Raw genomic sequence first — 24,650 nt, 5'->3', positions numbered from 1 at the left:
TGCAGAAGTCATGTGTATCATGGAAAGGGAACTGATCTGATCATTACAAGCTGTTTATTATTCATTATATCAGTGTTAATCCACTCCAGCTGTTCCATATTTTCAAATATTGCATTGAGGTAAATTTGATTCTTCATCAGTCATAGGCTGTGTTGATGTTTGCGGTTTTTGAAAAGGCCTGCAAGCACTGGACCAGATAACCAAGATGAGCATTTTCAGAATTTATGTCTTGTGATTTTAGCACCACTTGTGATTGCTTTTCTGTTAGCATTATAGCGCACCAAAAAAGCATGCAAAGTTTTCAATCTGAATTTTATAGCAGCAGTTAGAGCGACCTTATCTCGCATCTAACCACATGGATGTTATATCAACTTACTGGCTTGCACATGTTTCAATATTTTAGTAAAGGGTTTTTGGCTTGGACACGGGGGCAGGTTCAGCCTGAGATCAGCAGTGAAAGGTAGCAGTGTGTGCAACTCAAACAACAGTCTCTTATGCTCACCAAGTCTCTTATGGTCAGTGTGTATCTGTTCAAAAACACAGTAAAACAGTAATACTGTGACATGTTATTGCTATTTAAAATGGCAGTTTTCTATTTGAATATATTTTAAAGTTTAATTTATTACTGTGATACAAAGCAGAAATTTTAGCATCATTCCTCCAGTCTTCAGCGTCACATGATCCTTCAGAAATCACTCTAATATGCCGATGTGCTGCTCAAGAAACATTTCTGTTTATTATCAATGTTGAAAACAAGTGGTGCTGCTTAATATTTCTTGTGGAAACCACGATTCGCTTTATTTCAGGATTCTTTGATGAATAAAAGTAAATAAATAAATGTTTAAAAGCCTTTACTGTTACTTTTGATCAATTTAATGCATCCTCGCTGAATAAAATAATTAATTTCTTTCATCTTCTCAGCTTTGGACCTCAGTGTAAATGGCTTATTTTTGAAAAAGAAAGTTAAATATTGAACAACTATCAACTAAAGTTAACATCCATAACCGTGGACATTAACAGCAAACAAAGGCTTTAATCCATATGTGCACGAGTGACTGAAGCATACAAAGAGCTGAAAGAAGTAAAGAAAGAAAGTCTGTTTCTCTTTAAAACTCTCTGGCGGCACGCTGATTTAAGCGTTGGACATATATCTGACTGTGAGTCGGTGCTAAAGCATGTCCAATGAGGTGAAGCCACAAGTATTAGCTCTAATACACTCTGCGGTTTCGGGATTATATTTTGGGCCAATCCGTCACTGAAATCTGGCTGTGAACCACGGTGGAAGAAGCTCAACAGTCAAACTTACACACCACAACAGATTTGATCACAAACCCCAGATTCCCTCAAGACCCAGCGCATAAAAGAAAACTGTTACATATTTAAAAATCTGGTCAGGGCCTGACAGTCATATTAAGCCTATGCCAGATGCTGCTCTCATAACTCAGTATCGATTGAGCTGGTCACAGTTCTGGTCTGGAGAGCTTGATGTTACATATTGTTTAAGGTGAGTGAGTTGTTGAAAGGACACAGAGAACATTTATACTCTGAGGCTTTTCCAAACAAGCCAAGCAGGTTTTCTGAGGACAGCGATGCACTAAAACGGACACAGAATGTGTCAAACCTTATTATTTTTTTTTTTGGTTTGCTTGTTGTGAAATGGTTGTACGTGTCTGTATTTGATGGTGAGAGTGTTGGTCATAGTTTTGAGAGCAAAATATGCCCTCACAAATGTAGTAAAACCTGGCTCAAGTTAATTAAACTGTATATAATGCAAAAAGGTGTAAGGCAGATTCCCATGTAAAGCTGCCTGTGTTTGGTAGCTCCACCCACAATAAAATCTTATTGGTCCAAAATTCTTCTCCTCACAACTCTACATTTTGAATGGCTTTGATTATGTTGGGTTATTCTTAACTAAAATGGTTTTTACAAGAATAGCCGTGACTGTGAGTGTTTGTGTTGACGCCTGCCCATGCTTGTGCATTTCTGCCATATGTCAGATATCATATTCTTTTCCACTCTGAGAAAATTCTTTACTCTAGTTCTCTAGATCTTCTGTTCACACCTAAGGGGGCATTCTCATCACATTAAACACCGGGACCTGTAGCAACCCCATACATGACGTACATCAGTAGACTTAATTATCTAGGGATAAATCTCTTTTACTGAGCGGAATATAGGATCTAATAGCCTTTGCCTGCGAGACACTTTGGAGCGCTGTAGGAACTGAAGCAGACAAGGCAGTGGAGCTGATAAGCTGACAGTAGGAGTCGCCCGTAGGGCTCCAGGATCAGATTGCAGGCAGTGCTGTTAATTGCAAGCGATGAAGGACAAGACAGATCCTGAAGGGTGAAGTGTTGACCTCTAGCTGAGCTGCGCTGCAGGAGGACTTTAAGGACAGCGGGTAAAAGGTTTAAAAGGGACATAATCATGGAAGACCTGATTTTCTTTGCTCTTTTGAACACAAACACACACAAAATAAAAAAAGAGGCAGTGTAGACATATTTTAATTTTCAAGATGTGAGGTTCTTCCAGAAAAAAAAAAAAAAATTATATATACCTATATATATATATATATATATATATATATATATATATATATATATATATATATATATATATATATATATATATATATATAATTTAAAAAGTTTATGTTTATGACATATTCTGGGAACAATATAAATATAATAAAATAAAAATAATAAAGAAAATTATTCTTCTCATTGTTTAGATAATATAATCAATTGGTAAAATGTATTATTAGTAAAACTATTGATTGACTGCAATTTTTAAGATTATTTTATTTATTTACTTATTTTTTATGTGAGATCGTCCTTTGTTTAAAATAATAAAATACAATTAAATTAAAATTCTAAAGACCTCTAAATAATAATAATTATTATTGTTGTTATTTAAATGATACAATCAATAAGTAATAGTAAAATGTATTTTTTATTATTATTATTGTTATAATTATTATTATTATTATTTATTTATTTATTTATTTATTTATTTATTTATTTATTTATTATTATTTTTATTTTTTTGTATTATGATATGGCCCAATGTGATTATTGCTCTTTTTTCTTCTTTTTTCCTTTTTTATTTTTTTTGCGCACACGTGAGGTGATAATTTTTTTCAATTATAGAGGAGTGGTCAGAAATGGACCCTGAAAGTCAAAGCCGCTTTCTGTCTCTCTCATGTACCTCTGACAGATGGCAAGCGGGATAAAAACTCAGCGAATAAAAAGTGTAATCCCGTCCTCACGTGGGTCGACACTAACTCGCCAGATTATCCTATCAGAGAGAGAGAGGATGTATAGAAGGAGAGGACAGTGTAAATGGCAAAGGCGAGGAAGGAATTGTTTCCCTCTTGGCTCCTAAGTGGATAAAGAGGAGGTTTAAGTGAATGAATGGACAAAAGGCTATTAAAATAAATAAATAAGAATTTACAATGTAAATGAATAATAATAACACATTAATAACTATATATACAGTATATATATATATATATATATATATATATATATATATATATATATATATATATATATATATATATATATATAAAGTATATATATTATATATATATCTGACCATATATCTCCATAATCTCTTAAAACAATGCTTCCGACTGCAGCTCACTAGGTTTTGTAGCAGTATCAGTGTGTGGCTGAGTATGATGTTAAAGTTAGATGTTAAAGTTACTGTGAAGTCAAAGATTACATGCCATTGGCTCATGGGAAGTGGTTGTGTAATGCTAGCTACTCTTTTATATAGTTTTATCTTAAAAAAATACTGCAGTACAAACATCATTTAAAATGCCTCCGGTGCTAAAATCCCTGATATTAAAATATCACAATACACGGGCCAGGGCTCTGATTGTGTAATACTGCAGGACCTGAGCATATCAGCCCAAACGCTTGTATTTTTATCAGCTGATGCAGTACTGAGCGCTATGTCAACACAGCATCTATAGGTCAAAACACACAAGCACACATGCCGGGGCCCACGCAGTGCAGTCTAGGCCCGAGGGCCAGGATGAGGAGGTGGATAAAGACAGCGATGAGGAGGAAAAGAGAAAACGCTGGTTCTTTGGATAATGTCCCACAATATGGCAGTTATATTACCAAAGACTCAAAATATGGTAGGTTTTTCTGTTCTCCAACATATAGACACAACAAATAGTGTCAGTGTCGCCAAGAACCACCTACACCACAAACAATGCAGTACTGTTTATCTGCAAAAGAACATTTCAGTATGAATTGCAAGGGAATTTTTAGGAATAAAAAAAACAAAATGGGCCTTAAACTTTTTCTTTTTCAGCAGATGAACAGAGAAATGTGTATTAGCTAAATATCATATATTATCTATGCTCTTTTGTTTTCAAATCATTTAAGCTTTACCAACATTATATATTTTTTTTAGTGCTAAACATCAAAGTTACATAAAAAAATTAACTATATATATATATATATATATATATATATATATATATATATATATATATATATTATTTTTATTTTTATTTTTTTGTGCTCAAAATCGAAATTACATAAACCAAAAAAAATAAATAAATGTTGACACATAAGTTACATTAAAAAAATTAACTATATATATATATATATATATATATATATATATATATATATATATATATATATATATATAACTCGAACGTGCCACATGACTTGGAAAAAATGTAATGTAATATTGACAGTCAAAAGCTATCACAGCATATTATTATTTTTCTATAGTTAAATGGAAGAGATTTCAATCAGTTGTTGTTATATGGCATTGGGTCTCTTAGACACAGTGATTTATTGTGCCCTGTTAGTTTCAACACACAGTTTTTGGTGTGCAGCCTTTTTCAACATTCTTAGCGTAAATATGCATGAAAAAAAAAAAAAAAAAAAACATTTCAAAATCTGACAGTGCTTTTTCTTTGTTGGAAAGTCAGTGTGCATTAAGAGGGGAGAAATCATGTGTTTCTGCATCTGGTTCTTGGTTGGTTTGGACTCCACCTGTGACGTGGTGGGGGAAACCCCAACAGGGAGTCTCACCATGGGGCCGAACGCCTGACTGATCATGCATGGCTTATAAAGCTCTGAAATGTATTAAAACATGGACAAATCGCCCAACTAAACTTACAGAGAATCCCTTTCAACTCAAGAGAAACTTGGCAAGAAACTCCCAACAACAGGCAAGCTCCAAGTCTGGTATTACTTAACTATGAAAATACACATCCAGTACATTGAGGCGATTTAAAGGGATAGTTCATCCAAAAAAGAATATTTTGCCATCAAATGTTCGTTCCACACCATTTGCGTTTCTTATCTTTTCTTTTTTTTTGGTAAATGTCTCAGTTTTTATTTCATTCTGTACGAATGAAAGCACTGCTTTCTGAGATTCTTGACACTTTAATCAGACTGAATACGCTCTTTTGCACAACAATCATTATATCTGCACTGTTTACTTCACTGGTTTGCACTCTATCGCCATGTGCCTTGTGCTGCTTTACTTATCTTTCTTTTTACATGACCTGTTTGTATATTTGTATAGTTGTGCTTTATATCTGATTACCTGTATTTATTGTTCTATTGTTAGTGTTATCTGTATGCACCAATGTATAAGTTTCATTGTGAATGTTCATCAGTAAAATCTGAAAGTTATTCCAATGATACTGTTCATCTACACAGTTACAGTCATAGTAGTGGTGGACTTACTGTATATACTTAGTTATCTCTGTAGTTCTCATACTTGATGCAAACAGCCCTTCATTGTAAAAGAAAAAGCCATTTTTAGTAAATGCTGTGCAGAACACTAGTATTTAAATATGAATATAATTTATAAAACTAACACCATTTGTTATTAATCTTACTTACGCACTGTTTGCTTATGATAAATTAGCCCTGTGTTCTTCTGGCATTCAGAGCTCTTCTTTACAAACAGACAAAGCTACTTTTTGGCTTCCGAAAGAGCTTGTTGCAGCCAAGGGGTCAGATCAGTGCTGCTTTTAAGGGCTCTTTAATCATATTGTCAGGTTCCTCAGTTGAGTCAGTTCCCACCGTTACTCATAGCCACGGCTTCACAAATATAAACTCATGTATCATCTGTCTGGACCCAGGCTCAGAGGAATGAACAATGATCGTTCTGTCTCTGTATATCTAATTATAGATTTCAAAACACAAAGTTTGTAAAAGGTCCAGCAAAACTGAGGATCAAGATGTTTCACCTTGTGAGCTACCATTTGTTTTACCGCTTGTTGTGTACATCTACTTTCTACTTTCAGTCAGAAAACAGAACTAGTGTGACTGTTTGGGATCTGGACGGTTTTCAGTGTGTTTTTTAAAAGAAGTCTCTTATGCTCATCAAGGCTTCATTTATTTGTTTTTTTTAAAAAAAAATACAGCAAAAACAGTAATAATGTGAAATATTTTTTTACAATTTAAAACAATGGTTTTCGATTTTAATATATTTTAAAATGTAATTTATTTTTGTAATGCAAATATGAATTTTCATCATCCATTACTCCAATCTTTGATGTTACATGATCCTTCAGAAATCATTCCAACATGATTTATTAGGATTCTTTGATGAATAAAAAGCTAAAAGAAAAAAAGAAAGAAAGGACCAATTTAGCATAGTTCCTTGACAGAATTATTCATTCATTCAAAGAAAACAAAAAAAAAAATACTTTTGAATATTTTTATTTTGAATAAATGCTGTTCTTTAAAATATTTTATACATCAAAGGATGTATAAAGGTGAACATCAAACTCTTATATATGCAGTTAGCAGGTAGATTTCAGTATTCTCAGAATTCAACAACTTGTTAAATAGAGCTTTTATAGCTAGAAGCATTTATCTGTGCACTCGCATTGGATGTTTTGGGCCTACAGCTGCACACTTAGACACCCATTCAAACGTCTGTGAAACAACAGTGGCATTTAGTTTTTTGGACAATATGAGTCAAGAATGCATTTTTGTCTCTCTTTTTTTTCTTGTTCATCTTTCATTTCAACTCAGTTTTATACTGTGTCTGTTTGCTCACAGCACTCACAGCACTCACATAAATAACACATGAATGACTTTGTTCTGGTCTGAGATCATTTTCTTTTTTAACAGCGTAAAAAAATGGAAACCCACCATCTATATTCTTAATCTGTTTGTAGAACAGAAACTGCTATTCATGTGGAAAGGGAAGTAGCAATCCATAAGGGTCAGTATTCAAGATTCAAATGAATTTATAATGCATAAAGTCAATATGCCATAATAATAACTTCATGACATGCAACAGTAATATCCTCAAAGCACTGCTTTTTGAATCACCTTACCTATTGCATCATACATTTGGTAAAATATTTGCATAAGGTAAGATGCAGACAACAAAATCAACATTTTTTTATTGTATGGAACTGAAGATTTATCTCATACAGTAACTGTAGTCTTTAGTTTAGTCTTTGTGGTTTAAAACGATATGCGCTGTGAAAAGTGCTATACAAATAAAGCCGACTAGAATTGATTGTTAGTAAATCGAAAGTAAATAAAGGATTATTGAACTGTTTCCACGAGCAGCAGATGGTACAGTTCTGTTTTATTATGGGAAAGTGGGATTTTCTTTAACTGACGTGGTCACACGACCAGACACATGACCTTTTACCCAAGCTAAGTTTAACTGACAAGTTAATAGAGCCATGATAACACCACACTCATAATAATTACAATGCATACTCATTTTAGACATTTCTAACACGTTGTGTGTGCATGTATGTTTCAGTGTGTGTGTGCGCTTATATGGTATGTATTACATGCAGTACAGTAGTTTTCGTCTTGAGACATCACAAAGAATCAATCAATCATCCGTCAAAGAACAAATCACACACACGTATGCTTTGTATGATTCACACTCAAATATAGTGCAGTCTTGTGCAGGTACACCTTCGGCTTATAAAACACACATGTAAGCTACGGTTTGTTCTGATGAACTTTGTTAACCTTTTGACATAAAAAGTGAATAAATGCATTTTGTATTGTTTTCTGTGTAAGCTTATCTGATGCTATAGATTTGATCACAGTAAGAGTGTGGACAACTTAATGAGTGTGTTTTTATTGTTACTTAAAACTATTAAAAACATTTGAAATAATTTAAACAAAGGAATGTTTAAGATATAAATATTAGATGAACTGATAATTGATTTTAAAAAAAACTTAAAATCGTTAAAACTTAAAATAAAAAGTTAAATGGCAGCTAACTGAAATAAAATAAGATTAAGTACTAAATTTGAAATAAATATTAAACTAAAATAACTAAAGAAATAAATAAAAATGAACAAATAAATAAACAAAAACCAAATATAAATAAAAATAAATAAAAGGTAATTGAAAATATGAATAAATACTATAATAGGATATAAATAATATAAAAAATAACTTAAAAACTGTAAAATGTGTATTGACCTTGTGTTAAAAAAATATGTCCAGTTCAAAGCTAATAATTCTGCTCATGAATGGTTACTTATAAAGCATATAATATTTCAAAGATGGAGTGCCACCAATCTGACAAAATTTGGCAACCCAGCAGTAAATAGTCAAAAATATTGCCACCAACCTGACAAAATTGGCAGGCAATCATTAAATTGTCAAAAGTTGTCTTATTCTTCAAATGCAAGTAGATTGTTTGTTTGTTTATTTATTCATTTGGATCATTGATTGATTGACTGAGCAATTGCCAAATAACTGTACATATGTTTTGCTATTTAATTGATTGCAAACTTCTGTATGATTTACAAATGCTGTTATTTCATGAGTATGGCCCAGTGTATGAATACAGGCACCTTGTAAACACAAACATGGACTGTTAGCATGACATCTCAGACTCTGAGTCTGAGACAAACATGATACACTTCAGCACTGAATACAATAATTGTCACAAGATGTATGTCCTGACTCACCAGTGTAACTCGGTTTATGTAATATCAGGCTTAATCAGATGACTGATTCTATTGAAATGCTCTTTTTTGACATGCGTTCGTGTCTTTCAGAGTACTGCAGTGACCTCAGAGCTTTTATATCACTAGCTGGGAGAAACACAGGTCTATTTTCATACTCATTCTGGGTTTCTTTGAGGTAAAGGCAAGAGAAATGGAGGGTGAACTGTGTTGTGTAACAGCTTTAAGGACAGAAATATACAATGAAACCCTAGTGTGCAGAAATTTCTCAGACTGGCTTTTATTGATGTGGAATTATTGTGCTTTTCCCCTATTTTTCCACAATTAAACTGATATATATATATATATATATATATATATATATATATATATATATATATATATATATATATATATATATATATATATATATATATATTTATATATATATATTTACAAATATACTGTAAATGTTTTTTTAAACATTTGTAAATAAAAAAAGATTATTGAAATTCTACTTCAGTTTTTATACTTCAACATTTTTTCTGTAACTTTTTGTGAAATTTACTATCAATTTCTGAAAGAAAATAGTTTCTACACTATTTTTTCCAGCGTGTTTACAATGATTTCACCACCAATTTGAACCATATTTAATATGTGCTCATATTTGAGGTGTGGTATCTCAACTAATCATTTTTTTTGGGAGCACTTGGGTGTTTTGCGACACTATGACCTTTTTAGACTATACTTTTTATTTAAGAACATATAGCACATATTTCCCAGATAACAAATATAGTAGATTATATTATAGGTTATGAATTTTGGAGAGAATGTAATAAAAACTGGTTAAAAAATGACTGAGGATTTTACTTTTGTGACATTATAGCATTCGTGCCAACAAGATATTACCTGAATTACAAGGTTCACCTTTATAGAAGAAATCACAGCGAGTCGGGGATAAATCACAGCATTCCAGTCTCAACACTCTGAATGCTGAACACTCAGTTTATGGGTAATTGGTGTCTGCAGCGCTACACAATCACTAAACAAACATCATTTCCATAATGAGGAGAGGGTCAAGCTGTGATTAGTTGAAATTTCTCCGCTTACAGTTAAGGCAACCTGAATAAGAGCAGTCTGGACGCAGTCAAAGTCAGGTTAGCCATGTGTGTTGCAAGATTTCAGCTCATGAGCTTAGTGGAAATGTTAAATGTTCCCATCAACGGCCTTGGGCTCCACAATCAGGTCTGTTGATTAATAGTCCTGAGCTGCCAATAGATCTGTGGGCTGTTTTCTTTTGGATGAAAACACCTTGGTCTTAGATGAGAACTTTATTAAGAGTACCTGGTTGGTTATTCTGTAACTAAACAACTAGGCCTGTGTACAGAGCAATAGAACACACAAAAATAGCTCCATCCTTCATTAATGCTTGCTAAGGTTCTCTCAAAGTTATTCCATTTGAATTGAATAGCACATTAAATAGAAATTAGTTAAATGATAAAAAATAAAAAAACATTCAAAATAACATTCCATTCCCATAATTTTTGGGAAATAATAGATCGTTCCCTTAATGTGAGAAGAACAAAAATGCTTAAATTAATATATATATATTTTTTCATTTTTATAACTAAACAGAAACACTAGTGAAACACTCTTAGAACTATTTATTAGTTTAGCTATATCTCAAGCAAGAGCTTAAATTGTTTGGATCAAAGAGAGATTATTTATTAGTTTTTTAAGTCATGAGATTGATGTTGTGCAAGGCAGATGATGATACAGCTGGAAAAATCTCCAAAAGATCACCCAACCGTTGTGGAAGCAAATCCTGCATGGGTTACTTTTCCACTCCTTTTTCTTTCTTTCTTTCTTTCTTTCTTTCTTTCTTTCTTTCTTTCTTTCTTTCTTTCCAGCATTCTTCAAAATAAATGATTTTATGTTCTAGAAAGTGATGTAAATTTGAAACATTGTGCGGGTAAGAAATGATGACAGAACAACCCCTTCGACATCATCAGTATCAAACCACTCTTTTAGGTCTCAGATCAGTTCAATTGCCTTGCACAGGAGTTCATTTCACATATCAGGCAATTCTGTGCACCTTTTCAATGCTTAATAAACCACAAAAAGCCTTTGAGCTATTAACAACTCTCTGTGAGTCTGACCTTTTTAATTGGTCTGAGGCCTATCAGGCAGCTGTCAGAAATGAGCCGTGAACCATTATTCATTCAGTTCACAGCAGATTACTGTGATTTTTCTTCCCCACCTTTTTTTATGTTAAAAAGTGACTTCAGATGTACTGGAACTAAACTGTTGTTCCCAAAGGAAAACTTCATCGGTGAATATCTTTACGTTTTATATATAAAATGTTGGTTTGGTCTTTATGCGAGTGTGTGTGTGTGTCCTAATTTTCAAATGAATGTGTGGGCTTGTACAGCATGTTAATAAAGCAATCTGTAACAGTCTCCCTGATGGCCTCTTTCTGCCTTGCAAGCCTTGATTTGAATCAAATGATTATGCATGCAATGTGCAATGAGTGAGTTTTTGCCAGCATCAGTGGAGTTTAGCTTAGACACAGAAACCAAGTGAGCAACAAAATGTCATGTTGGCTGTCACTGTTCACAGTAGCTGATTAGAATATATATTTCCTTAACATGTGTAGTTTATATAACATATATTTATTATGTATTTAAAATAGATCTTGGCCAGGGAAAAAGCCATATTTTACAATGTTACTGTGCTGTGCTGCATATGCTAAAAAGACAAGCTCGTGCATGGCACACGTACGGCACTATAATTCAGTTATGATTGGGCTTGGCTATCTAGATCATTTCTATTCTGCATAAAATCTGCAAAAAAGGCTGATTGTCAAGCTTGGCAATAAGGATACACAAACACATTTCTTATATAAACTGCTTTCCATGTGATTCAATGCAAATTTATAATAAGCTAGTAGATAGCACAAATAGGTTTACTTGATTATTCATACATAATCTTTTAGACAAATCATATAAAATTTGAGTATGAAATATGATCAGGCTTTAGAAATGTCTCAATCATAATTGTATTGTATTGCGTTACATGTTTTAACCTTATATTAAACGTAAGTAGTCTGTATTAAATATCTCATTGATTTACATTTGATCTTTTTGGCCATATAAATGTTGTCAGCTGCAAGTTGTTTCAAGTTTTTAAATTCAGTATGTGGATCTTATTTTTAAATGTGCCTATTTAAAAAATGCTTATAATATTGTAAACTAATGCTTTATTAACCTAAATAAATTCAGTTTGTCTTGTATTTTGGCCATGGGTTTTCTTGCTTAATAATAGGCTAAATCTTTTGATTATTGCTGTTGCCTATAATAATTCTGTGTGCTTTTTAATTTCCAGCCCATTCTAAGCAAGCAATATATGCTAGTTCAAATCTCCCTTGTGATATTTTCTGATATGTACAGCATACTATAGCATAGTTCCCAATGTTCACACTGAAGGTGGATCAGAAAATATCACGTGTGAGATTTGAACTAGCATCAAATGATGTGCGCTAACTGCTGGATCCCAGCACTAACTAGAGCTGCACTATTTTAGATGTGTCCTCCCACCCACCCACACAGCTAAATAAACAGTTAGGCTATATGTAATCAGGAATAAACAAAAAAAAAAAAAAGCAGAGACATCAACACATCCGCATATAAATCACACACAAACACAAATCTTCTCTTGTCCCTCAAGGCTCACATTTTCTGGACCGGTTACTGTGTTCCTGTTCTCACATCCCCTCCCTTCATAAAGCCATGAATCATCTCATATTTCCCTGTTGTGTGCAGATATCCTTCACATGCAGACACACATTTTCATCAAATTCATATTAAGTGCAACATGTCGCAGTGAGTCATTTGGCCAGAAATAGAGTCGCTGGATGTCGCCGGTGTCAGTGGGGCCAATCGCTATGGAAATGAAACATTGTATCCTGATCGTTTATGATGAGAAACAAACAGGCTCGGAAATTGGTTGAATTCGACTTTTAACAGAGTGGAACAAGAAAGATATGGGGACTGTTCAGTACCATTATAATACAAAATAAAACAGGTTTCTTTTCGCCCTTTAAAGTAAAAATTAGGTTCTATGTAATAATCTTGCCAGAGTAGTAACGGATTACACGTAATGTGGATTATGCAATCAGATTCCAAAAATTCAGTACTTTACGTTTAAGTACTTTTTTATTGATTACATACATGGTTACATATTATTTACATAATAGTATGTACAATTTACAATTTCTCCCTAATTCCTCTTTTTCATCATTTAAATGTTCCTTTCTAGAACCCATTCAGAAGGTCTTGAGTTTTGTAGAAATGTACACAGAGATCAATCATTAGTCAGGTGGTTTCACAGAATTTAACCACTGGATTTACAAATGTAATTTCAGTTTCAGCATTGCATCAACTACTGATAAACACATTCATTTTTATCTGAATTATCACTCAGTTGGTTATTTGGTCATGTATATCTATTTTTGGAATCGTTTGTCTTTCAAACACATTAAAATGCACAAATTCAAGTTATTCCTTTTTTACATGTAATGCTGGCATTCCCAAACTTTCCCCCCACCCACATTTTTATGATTTAATAAATTATTATCTGTTAAACTCACAACCCCTCTGCAGTTCCTTTACATGCACCAGTTTGGGAAACCTTGACCGTAATGAATTGTTTAATGATGTTGATAACAATAACTGGAATATATTTGTGACCCTCTTTATGAAATCCAGGCTAAAGTCTCGAAATATAATTATGCGATAACAAGCATCAAAGTTTGTTTTTAACCATTAATTTAACTATGATTTCAATCTTTGACATGGTCTTACTCAGGCAATATTAAAGATATCAAGGTTACATGTTCACACGATGCTCTTTACCTTATGAAGGATGATTTTATGTGTATATAAAAAAGACTTTAGCTGGATTTTCACAGCCAGGTTTACATTTTCTTACCATTGTTTTTTTTTATTTTTTTTACCAATAAGTATAAGATTATCCTATTTAAATCAATGTGATGCACTAGTTAGGTAAAAAGTAGTCTGATTATATTTCCTAAAATGTATAATGCAGTGGGAATATGTTACTAACTACAATTTGTGTCATGTAATTTGGAATCAGTAATGGAATACAATTTTTAAGAGATATTTTACTTAAATATTGCGTGCTGCATTTCTGGTGGAAAACAAGAGGTACAAATGCACATATTTAATAACCTAAATTTCTGCCCGTTATCTTATAATGGCGAAGGACAATCGCCATGGTAATGGTTTGCATGCTATCCCCTGTTGTCAAGGAGATCTCGCCTGACAGGATAATGGGTTCCACTGTACTTTCTGCCTCTCGTTACAATTCATCACAAGAGAGCATGCATGCAAACACGTAATCAGGAAATTTGTCATCAAATGGCCTCGCTATCTACTCGTTCAGTTTAATAACTTGTGTGTTACCTGATAAACACCTAAAAAAGCCCTTTGGTTCACCTATAGCATAATCTGTGTGCATTTCTTTGTAGTGATGAATAAGGCAAAGTCATTCAAGACAAACCCCGGCTTATATGCTCCCATGCTCTGTTTTATATCAATTACAAATCATTACATTTACAAATCATTTGTGTCACCCTTTGATTGTTGCTGCTGGCCCTGTGGTGCCCACGATAAATGTGCCGGAGTGCCTTGTCATTGGCACAGATAATTAAAGCCCTCTTCAGTACATCTTTATTTGAATATAATGGGTTTTTTTTTTTGCTAATGAGTGGCGCAATTATATCAGCACTTGGCATAATCTTCATAATCAGATGCTTGGTTATGCATGAATCAGAAGAGCTTTGAAACAGAACAGAATCTCAAAAATTACCTCCATCGCGCAAACCTCCTACGCAACACCACTAGGAGTTAGAGAGGAGTTCAGGAGAGGCTTACATAAAATAATATTTCTGAAGGACATTCGGTCAGACCATTAAACTTTTAGCCTGGTGTACCAGGCTTTGTTGAACTTCCAGAAAAGACAGAGAAAATTGGTCAACGTAATAGTTCGGACTTCTGAAATGCTCTCATAATTTATAACTCTGGCCACTCTGTACAGAACAATAATCATACACATAATACAGTTTGTATGTACATAAGAGTAAATGTTGAGTAATATGAATGAACATGATGTACTGAGTGTTTAATTGTTTTGCAGAGTTGCTCGTAATTGCGCATTGTTGTTGTTGTTATGACTCTAATAATTAATTACAGTATTGTGATGAGTAACACGGACAAAGTAAAGTTTCACTATTTGCTTTCACCCATGAAAAGCTGATGAATGTGGCACAAGAGAAAGAAACTTTGGCCTATCTGAGCGCTGTCCTTCAGCACCCACATCGATTCAACGGTTATGAGAAATATCATAATAAGCATGTTTCATAGACACAAAAAGTTAAAAGAAGAAAAGAAAAATACTCTATTGGTGCAGAATGATTAACGTTAGAATAGACAGAAAAAGAAAATGTCTTCTTTCCTAAAAAAAAAAAAAAAAAATGGATTAAGAACATGCTATTAATTAAAGGATAAGTTCACTTTCAGAATAATATTTCCTGACAATTTGCTCACCCCCATGTCATCCAAAATGTCCTTTAACTTTGCTCAACTATCATGAAGATGGATCCTCAACATGGAAACCAGTCAACTACTGTATTGTAGCTAACTTGGACCAACTAAAATCCACATTCTTTAATAAAGCTACTAGTTCAAGTTTGATTTTCAACTAGTTCAAATCCAATACATTATAATACATTTGTGATCCTCTTTTATGCCAAAAATCATTAAAATATTAAACAAAGATCATGTTCCATGAAGATATTATAAATCTCCTAACATAAATATATCAACACATAATTTTTGATTATTAAAATGCATTGCTAAAGATTTCATTTGGACAACTTCAAAGGCGACTTTCTCAATATTGATTTTTTTTTGCACCCTCAGATTCCAGATTTTCAAATGGCTGTACCTCGACCAAATATTGCCGATCCTACATCAACGGAAAGCCTATTTATTCAGCTTTCAGATGATGTAGAAATCTCAATTTCAAAAAATTTACATTTAAGAACTTTTTTGTGGTCCATGTGTCACATTTACAGTGTTTTTTTTTCTGAAGTATTTTTTTTTTTTGTCGGGAATCGAACCCATGACCAGTAGCTTGTAACCATGATTTCTACCTATGGCGGCCTACACGCTAACCCCCCCTCCCCCGAAACAAGAATTCTACTGTGGGGGACCCCCAGGGAACACTTGCTTAGGGACCCCAAAACTCCAAAAACCGCTCTAGCCCACAACCTTGGCTTCATGATCTCATCTTTGAACCACAGAAAGAGTAGAAATCCAATAACAAAGTACTTACCTTTATGCGAGTCTGGAAGTCTTTGAAATCTGTTCTGCTGTCCCCTGTGCAGTGCTCTGATTCCGGACACACTGTTGCCCATGACTGCTGCTGCTGCTGTTGCTGATCTCCAGATGTTGCACTTCGAGCGTCAGGCTCTAATAACTCCCTCTTATCGTGCCTCTTTTGATCTGTTGTTGCTATTATGTCCGTGACAAGTCGGATGTGAACCGACTTCAGATCCACAAGTTTTTCTCTGCTCGATGAACTTTCATTGAAAAACATCAGCTGCCCAAAGGCGCTCAAGCTGCAGGTGGGAAGACGCGCGTTTGCGCTTTGAGAAAACGCACAAAAAAGAAACTGCAGGGAGGTTTGCAATGAACGAAATCGGATAATTTAAGTAGGTCAGCTCAATTTGAATTGCTAACTTTTCTTCTCTCAGATATTTGTTTTGTCATCCTGCTCTGGTGGGTTTTTGACGCACGCCGTTTTCGGGGATTTAACGCGCATCTGTCGCGCCTGCTTCTACTTTAGATTACATCAAATATACTGCCTCAACCATCAGCATAATGTATCCTCGTAAGTATATAATCCACTCACCTATCAATTTGGCACTGCCAGATGCTTTTGTTTAGGGAAGCCAACCAATCAAAACTTCTGTATATGAACACTATTTAGAGATCTTTAAAAGCTCAGGTGCAGACGCACGAACTGATGACAATGTGTCACTTTTATTGGCGTCAATGACTCAACATTGCTTCAGGAAAATAGGAACATAACATTCAAGGGAGATCCAGAACAGGCAACAGCCAAAACACGTCGTAATAAGTAACAATCTAAAATTAGGAACAAATGATTGGTAATAATAATAAAAATAAATAAATAAATAAATAATAATAATAATAATAATAATAATAATAATAATTATTATTATTATTATTATTATTATTATTAATTATTATTATTATCACCATAAAAATAATAAAACAATAGTAGTAATAGTAGTAGAAGTAGTGTCCAGTAAATGGGGCTTTATTATGGTTAAAGCTACCAAATATATAAATTTCATGTATTTTAAGTCACACAGTATAACAAAATTATTTATTTTGCATATATTCCAAGCTTTGGTAATGTTTGATAACTTACAGTCATGCCAAAAAACTGCTTGAATCACATTTATCTAATAATACATTTTTAAATGACAAATATTTAAGAAAATGCTAACACATTTAGGCTAGACGCCATTAAAGTGACTCAGTAGGTCTTTAGGAACTTCCACACCTCTCGTTGCGTCATCTGACGTCATTCAGCATGGCTAAGGACAGCGAAGTGTAATTATAAATGATTAATAACATATCCATATTATGTAATGGGCGGGTTGCGTATTTGAGTACATGTGCTGCAGATTTGGGATGACTCGCAGAGAGGATTTGCCCCAGGTAGAACTGATACGTGTGTCTTACTGAGAGCTTTCGAGGTATTCAAATGCCAGAAATGTCACTGTGTAGTGTTTTGGTTTGTGATGGACCACTCCATTTCAATCTTGTGTTGAAAAATGTGTGTGTATATATATATATATATATATATATATATATATATATATATATATATATATATATATATATATATATATATATATATATATATATTATACATGTATGTAACATATATAAAAATAAATATTTGAATTATACAATCAATCAATCATTTTTATTTATTTATTTATTACATATTTTTATAATGTAGTACAATAGATGGTTCGTAAATGTTCAGCAAAGTGTGCCCTAATTTTTTTAAATATTTTTTTTATTCCTATTATGATGTTAAATTAAAACACTTCCAGAATGACAGTGTCCTTGTGCAGTAATTAATGACAGTTTAATTAAAACATTTTAAAGGACACTTGATCATAATAATCATTTGTCCCATATTTGCTGAACTACCCTATGTTACACATATGTTTAATGGAACTCGGTGATACTTAACAGCTGATAAATATTGTTCACTGCTCTTTATTACAAGGCGTTACACTGTGTAAAGCTGCCACCTAGTGTAAAGAACAACACAAACAAAGCAGGATTCAAGCACTAAACCTTTGATGAACCTTATATATTATTTACTGATTATTCTTCTTTTCCAAGTGTCTTCTCTCTGTATAATATTCTCTCCATAATATTTGGGAACGCTGTGTCCCGTTACAATCATTTTATGAGGCACAATAGTTGAACCAAACTGCTCAGCGGGTCTTGTTTGCCAGGCAACGAGGACGCGTATCCCTGGTGACCAAAACAGTTAGTGCATGTTGTTAAAGCAAAACGCGGATGTTACAGTTCAATAAATACAAAACAACAACATCTTGCTGCGTTTAAAATAGGAACGACAAACGACCATAATGGAGGTATGTTGATCTGACACTGTGTGGAGTGACATAGCAACTACTAGATCTTAGAAAAAGACACAGCTAGTCTAGAATATAGTGTTTGAGATGCTAATGACTAAGTTAACGTTAGTTATTAGCATTTCAAACGCTAACGTTACATTTCTGCTGTGGTCCCAGTGAAATATCTTAAATATTTATTACATTGCACTATATCCTGAAACATTTCGCGTTGTTACAGTTACTTTTTTAAAGTAGTCTAACGTTACAGTGAATGCTAGATGAAATAGCTGAAATAGTATATAACGTTACTCTAAATAAAATTGCATTTTATAAGTTAAAAGACAAAATACGAAAAAAAAAAACCCAAATACAAAAAAATTTAGTTTTGTGGAACCTCTTTTTATGAGACTTTACCAGTTTGATAATGTGATTTTGTTTTTTTAGGAGTAGGCCTGGGCTACATTTGTTTGTCATCATTGTTGTAAACAGCTTGGTTTATGGTTTCTAAATTCAGATAGTGGGACAGATATTTATAATTTTATTTGACACAACATCATGGAAAATTATCAGAAAGTGTCCTATTTTAACCGTTATTTGCTTTTTACCTTTACACAAGGATAAAAGCTTTATTTATTTCTACAGCAGGAAGTGCAAATTGAAAGTAACAGTTCTTTTACTTTCTTTCTTCACCAATTATTTCTTATATAAAACATGCCTTATAGGCTTTTCACCCCATCAATCTTTTGTAAATCTTGCAATCGCTCAGAGATCTGAAATAATGATTTGAAGGAATGATTGATCGCAATTAATAAACTGAATATTTAGATGGATTAGACAAAGCTTCAGTGCATGATTCCTTTCATTAATTTCTGTGATGTTTCTGCAGTGAAATCTCCAACAGCTGTATTAACACCAGCACCTTCTGCCTCCTCTTTGTTCTTTGTGTTTGATCATATATTTCAGTTCTGTATGTCATCAGCAGTAACTGTAGACTTGCAAACTGTTACAAACCTGCCAGACTCTCTTCAGCTCTTTCAGACTCTCTTCAAACATTGTTACATTGTTAGCATAGGTCCTCAGTTACCAGTCAACATCTTATAATACATTTTCTGATTTCCAGACTGAGGAAAGCACATTTGAAGCCTTGGAAACAGACATCCAGGAGGTTTTAAATGAGTTATTAGGAGATGAAAAATTTGAGAAGTTCCGTGTGGAATATGAGAAGATCGCCAAAGCCCTGCAGAAGTCCCACGAGAACGAAAAGAGACTGATGTCCAAATGCAGGGAGCTGAACGCAGAGATAATGTCCAACACCGTCAAAGTATCTACAGCCTTGAAACTAGCTGATGAGGATCAAGCCACAATCACCTCTCTTAAAATGGTACATTAGCCTGAAATGGCTGCACTCTGAAATGGATGTTGTGCTGAGAAGTAAACATGATGTCCTCATCTTAGGCTTAATTTTACCACATTATTTGCCCTAGCAAATTATCTGTTTATTTTACTGTTGATTAGGAAATTGACAAGGCTTGGAAAATGGTTGAAGCTTCACATGCAAAGGAGTTGCAGGCAAAAGAAACAATCCAGAAACTGAAGGAGGAAATAACCCATCTCAACAAGCTCATTGAAAAAGGAGCTGGGGTCTCTGAGGGCCAAGAATACAGGTGAACAATGTACAACTTTATGTTCAGTCTATTCTCCGTTTTTCTTTTGATTCTGGTAGAACAGAGGCAGTTACACGCTTTCATCTTACAGATAGGTTTTCTTTTTTTAAAATGTGTTTTTATACATAACTATGTGCTATGGTATATGGCCCTCAGAGGACCTTTTTGATGTGTTCTGGCGAGGATGGAGAACAAGGCTTGTTCATAAACCTTTGTGAATGTGTCTAGCATTGGCGATCTGTTAAAGATCAAAGAGGACCTGACCAATCAGAGAGACAAGCTGCTGTCAGAGGTGGTGACTCTCCGGGAGAACCTCACTAAAGCCACTGATGCTCAGCAGGAGATAGAGGCTGAGAAGAACAAAGCCATGGACACAATTGCTCAGGTATAACATAAAAAAAACATTATACATGACACCACTGCACTCTTAAAGATAAAGGTGCATCATGATGCCATAGAAGAACCTTTTTGTCTAAATGGTTCCATAAAGAATCTTTAACCTTTCTGTTTCACGAAAGGCTCTTCCTGGCAAAAGAACATTCTTCAGATTATAAAAAGGTAAGAAAGAGACGGTTATTTAAAAAGCCTATGACTGAGTGGTTCTTTGTGGAACCAAAAATGGTTCTTTTATGGCACCACTGTGAAGAACATTTTAAAGCACCTTTTTTTAAAAGTGTCGGTCTTGTGATAACTTTATGTGAGTACCAGAACATGCAAAAACATGAATTCAAAAATATATCAGGCATCAATATGAGCAGTGCTTAACTACAATTTTGAAAACGTTTTAGGATAAATGAAAGCATTTTTGTCTCAAATGTCCATCTGTGTCAGCAAATCAATATTTGAAATCTGGTGTGTGGGGATTCTTACTCTTCAAACGTATAGGAATTTCTAGCAGTTTTTGTCTTGTATCTTTGTAAGTTATGATAAATGGAACATAAACCCTGAATGTGGCACTTAAACTTGTAAATTTGGACAGATTTGATTCCTCTGTCACCTCCCTGGCAAAATAAACTAGCTTAAAGTGTTTACTGTGCACAGCACAGTAAGAAAATCAATAAGTGGTCTGACAAACCACTTTAAACTCTGAATGTATTCCATTTAGAAGTGCTCGTGCTCCAAAAGTTAAAGCAGTGAAGTAATGGTCATTTTCACACAGTAGCTGTTGCTAGATAGACGGATGGATGGATGGATGGATGGATAGTGCCCAATGTAGGTATAATGGAACAAAACTCTCTGTATCTCACAGCTCCATCAGGACATCCAGGTGCGTCAGAATGAGATTCATCGGGAAACCAGGAGGAAGGAGAAGTTGGAAAAAGAAGTGAAGCAGCTTCAAACTGACCTGGAGTCCAAACAATCGGAGATAAAATCACTGACTCAGCAGAGTCAGCGTCTGCAGGACGATCAGCAGAAACTGGAACAACAGCTCCAGGAACACAAAGTAAGGAACTCTGATCTAGGGTCAGTGGGTGAAGAAGTGATATAAAGTATCATGAAAGTGAAGGGTAGGGCATCTTAGTTCACTGCCATAACCCTTACAGAAAACTTTCTGGAATAAGCACTGACTTTATGTAAGAGTTACAAAAGTTGTACATTTCTGTATTGAGAACCTCTCTAGAGGGAGAGTTTGTCAAATTTAGCTAATATCTAAAAACATTTTTCAACTATTTTGTCATACGGAATAGCTAGGCTGGGAAAAAATGTACACACACATGCAGAACTTCTGAAAGTAATTTGTATTCTCTCTGACAGATTATAAATGAGAAAACCAGTAAAGAAATGGAACAACTCCAACATCGAAACACTAAACTCCAGCAGGATAATGAACAAAATGGCAACAGCCTAGAGCAGCTCTCCCAACAGAACCAACAGAGAGCATCGGACCTTAAGGTACACACACACACACACACACACACACACACAGACACATCTTTAATTAATTATCTAAATGAGGGCATACTATAGACTAATTATAAGAACTATAACCTCTAAAAATTTTATATACTTTTCATTTTTAAAAATGCATTTTACATTTTGTCAAAAATGTCTAAAGTCTGGGGAGATTTTTATTCCTACAGTATCCTTATACAGTTTTTTTTCAAGTACTTGCATTTTCAAACCTTTGCCTCTTTTTTCAAAACTTTAGAGATAAATCCAGAATTGCACACACAGAATGTAAAATGCCTCACATCTCCTGCAAAATGAAGCACTTTCAAGCACATCTCAAAAGCAAACATTTGCAACCATCTTTGTCATAAAATTAATTCCCGTTAGATTTTCGTGTGTTACAGAGAGAATTGTGTGTTGTGCTTTGCAAAAAGTGATTTATGAAATTGAAAACTGAATCAAAGGCTGAGAATTAGTGCATGGTTCTGCAGATTTGGTGTGTGGTTCTGGTGTTTGAGTGTCAGGTTTCAGAAATTGTGTGATAAGTAAAAAATTTTGTGTGTAAGCAATTAAAAAAACTGTACTTCACCTCATTCCTAGAGAGGAATGTACAAACCTCTACCCTACATTACTTGGCAATCAATTCTAGACATCAAACTGTAGGCGCACACACACAAACCAACAGATTTATGGAGCTGCCCTCTTTAAATCTGACAAAATTGTCTCGCTCTTATATAATTAGAGCTCTAGAGGACGAAGAAGGCTTCCGTTCCTCTTCCTCTCCCGTCAGACTAGTGATGGATCTTTCCTGCTCGAAACTTCCGGCAGGCATCCAACTGAGTCACTGTGGGGGTTAATACAGCAAATGTTACATTTAATGAAATGCCCTGTATTCTCTTTGTTCTGGCTTGTATTCTAGTGGCTTGTAAGTCTGGTGGGAGATCATTGGGAATGAATGCACCTCTCTGCAGGATATGCTGAAGCTGCATTGTTAGGCATTCAGTGTAATATGGGCACATCTTTTGTAGTGTAGTATTATTGACCAATAAGGGAACAAAAAGACCTTCTGTTTCACACATACTGACTGAACACGTGAGGCTTTCTTTCTATCTTCATTATCTGCATCACTCTTGAGAGAGAGGCAAAGTCAACCTGCGCGACAGTTCTGCAAACTACATTCCCATTTCTAATTTACTGCACCTTGTTTGTAGTGTTGGCACTCCCTGCTCGCCATGTGAGTCAGTGTGAATGAGTAATGATCGCAAACCTCATTTTGACCACAAGGGGGCACACTTTTAGCATTCTAGAGCATTCTTGCTCCTAGTACATGTACATGTGTTCAGCTTATACGCTGGCAATTATCATCTTGTGTATCTATTGGCATTTATATGAGTCAGTCAGTCAGTTATTCAATTCACAGTGATGATATAAACACGATCCACAATGCACGCACCAAGCCGACAGAAGCATAAGTGTAAAATAGCATATAAAAATGACCCTTTTTTCTAACCTGGATTCATTATATTGATCAAAACAAAAGAGTTTTCTGTGACACTAAAGACTGGAGTAATGGCTGCTGAAAATTCAGCTTTGTGCCACAGGAATAAAATCAAAAATGCTATTAATGAAATATAATCAATAGAAAAAGTTATTTTAAATATTACTGTTTTAACTGTACTTTTGATCAAATTAAATGCAGCCTTGGCGGGCATGATAATTTTTTTTTTTTCAAAATCATTCAACTTTTTACGGTAGTGTATGTATTTGATTTATGAGTTTTTAAAGGGTTTTCTGCATGCACCTGGTTGTTTTCAACTAGTGATGACTAGTTTGGGCTTCACATGTACACACAGTGACATACACTAATGGCTCGTGTCCTGTGTGGTTCAGATGAAAGAAGAGGAAGTAACCCAGCTGAAACAGGAGATCACTAAACTTACCAAAATGAGAGAAGGGGTGCAGAGGAGACTCAGACAGATGGAGGAACAGAAAGTGGAGGTGGAGAATCAGAGAGAAACACTGAAGAACCAGATTACTGGACTGGATAGAGGCAAGAACATACACACGCACACACATTTACCCACAGTTGAACTCTACAGCACAAATGTATTATTTAAATCTGTATGAATATGAAATGACACTGTAGTAAAATTAATTTCCATAGTTATACATTTATTCAAATTCTTTGCAATTCCATTGGCTCTTTACCACTGTACTGGTACTGTACTGTCCAGCCTACATTATTTCTTTCCATGCAGGGTCTAATTTATTTAAGCGAGTCATATAATTGACTGCAGAATTTGTGATGATTTTTGTTTTTATGTAGCCAAGCTAAGAAATAAGACATTTTGAAATCGTACTTGTCACTGAGCAGCAAATCCGCATATTAGAC

General features: G+C 34.3%; 2 protein-coding genes across 2 annotated transcripts in view; one reads left to right on the top strand and one right to left on the bottom strand.

Moving 5' to 3' along the window:
* Positions 1-16,893, bottom strand: part of LOC113083313 (E3 ubiquitin-protein ligase NEURL1-like) — a 35,292-nt gene extending 18,399 nt beyond the window's left edge. The window contains exon 1 of the mRNA XM_026254464.1: positions 16,346-16,893. Coding sequence (XP_026110249.1) covers positions 16,346-16,427 — 82 coding nt within the window. The 5' untranslated portion in view covers positions 16,428-16,893. The remainder of the gene's footprint in view (positions 1-16,345) is intronic.
* A 1,698-nt stretch (positions 16,894-18,591) lies between these two features.
* The window catches only part of LOC113083312 (cilia- and flagella-associated protein 58), an 88,242-nt gene continuing 82,183 nt past the window's right edge, over positions 18,592-24,650 (top strand). Inside the window, exons 1-7 of the mRNA XM_026254463.1 lie at positions 18,592-18,722; positions 19,825-20,085; positions 20,220-20,368; positions 20,597-20,753; positions 21,618-21,812; positions 22,124-22,261; positions 24,149-24,308. Of these exons, the coding sequence (XP_026110248.1) occupies positions 18,717-18,722; positions 19,825-20,085; positions 20,220-20,368; positions 20,597-20,753; positions 21,618-21,812; positions 22,124-22,261; positions 24,149-24,308 (1,066 nt within the window). The 5' untranslated portion in view covers positions 18,592-18,716. The remainder of the gene's footprint in view (positions 18,723-19,824; positions 20,086-20,219; positions 20,369-20,596; positions 20,754-21,617; positions 21,813-22,123; positions 22,262-24,148; positions 24,309-24,650) is intronic.

This window comes from Carassius auratus, unplaced genomic scaffold (genome assembly GCF_003368295.1).
Source record: "Carassius auratus strain Wakin unplaced genomic scaffold, ASM336829v1 scaf_tig00037710, whole genome shotgun sequence".
Taxonomy (NCBI): Eukaryota; Metazoa; Chordata; class Actinopteri; order Cypriniformes; family Cyprinidae; genus Carassius; species Carassius auratus.
This window is presented reverse-complemented; position numbering and strand designations above follow the sequence as displayed.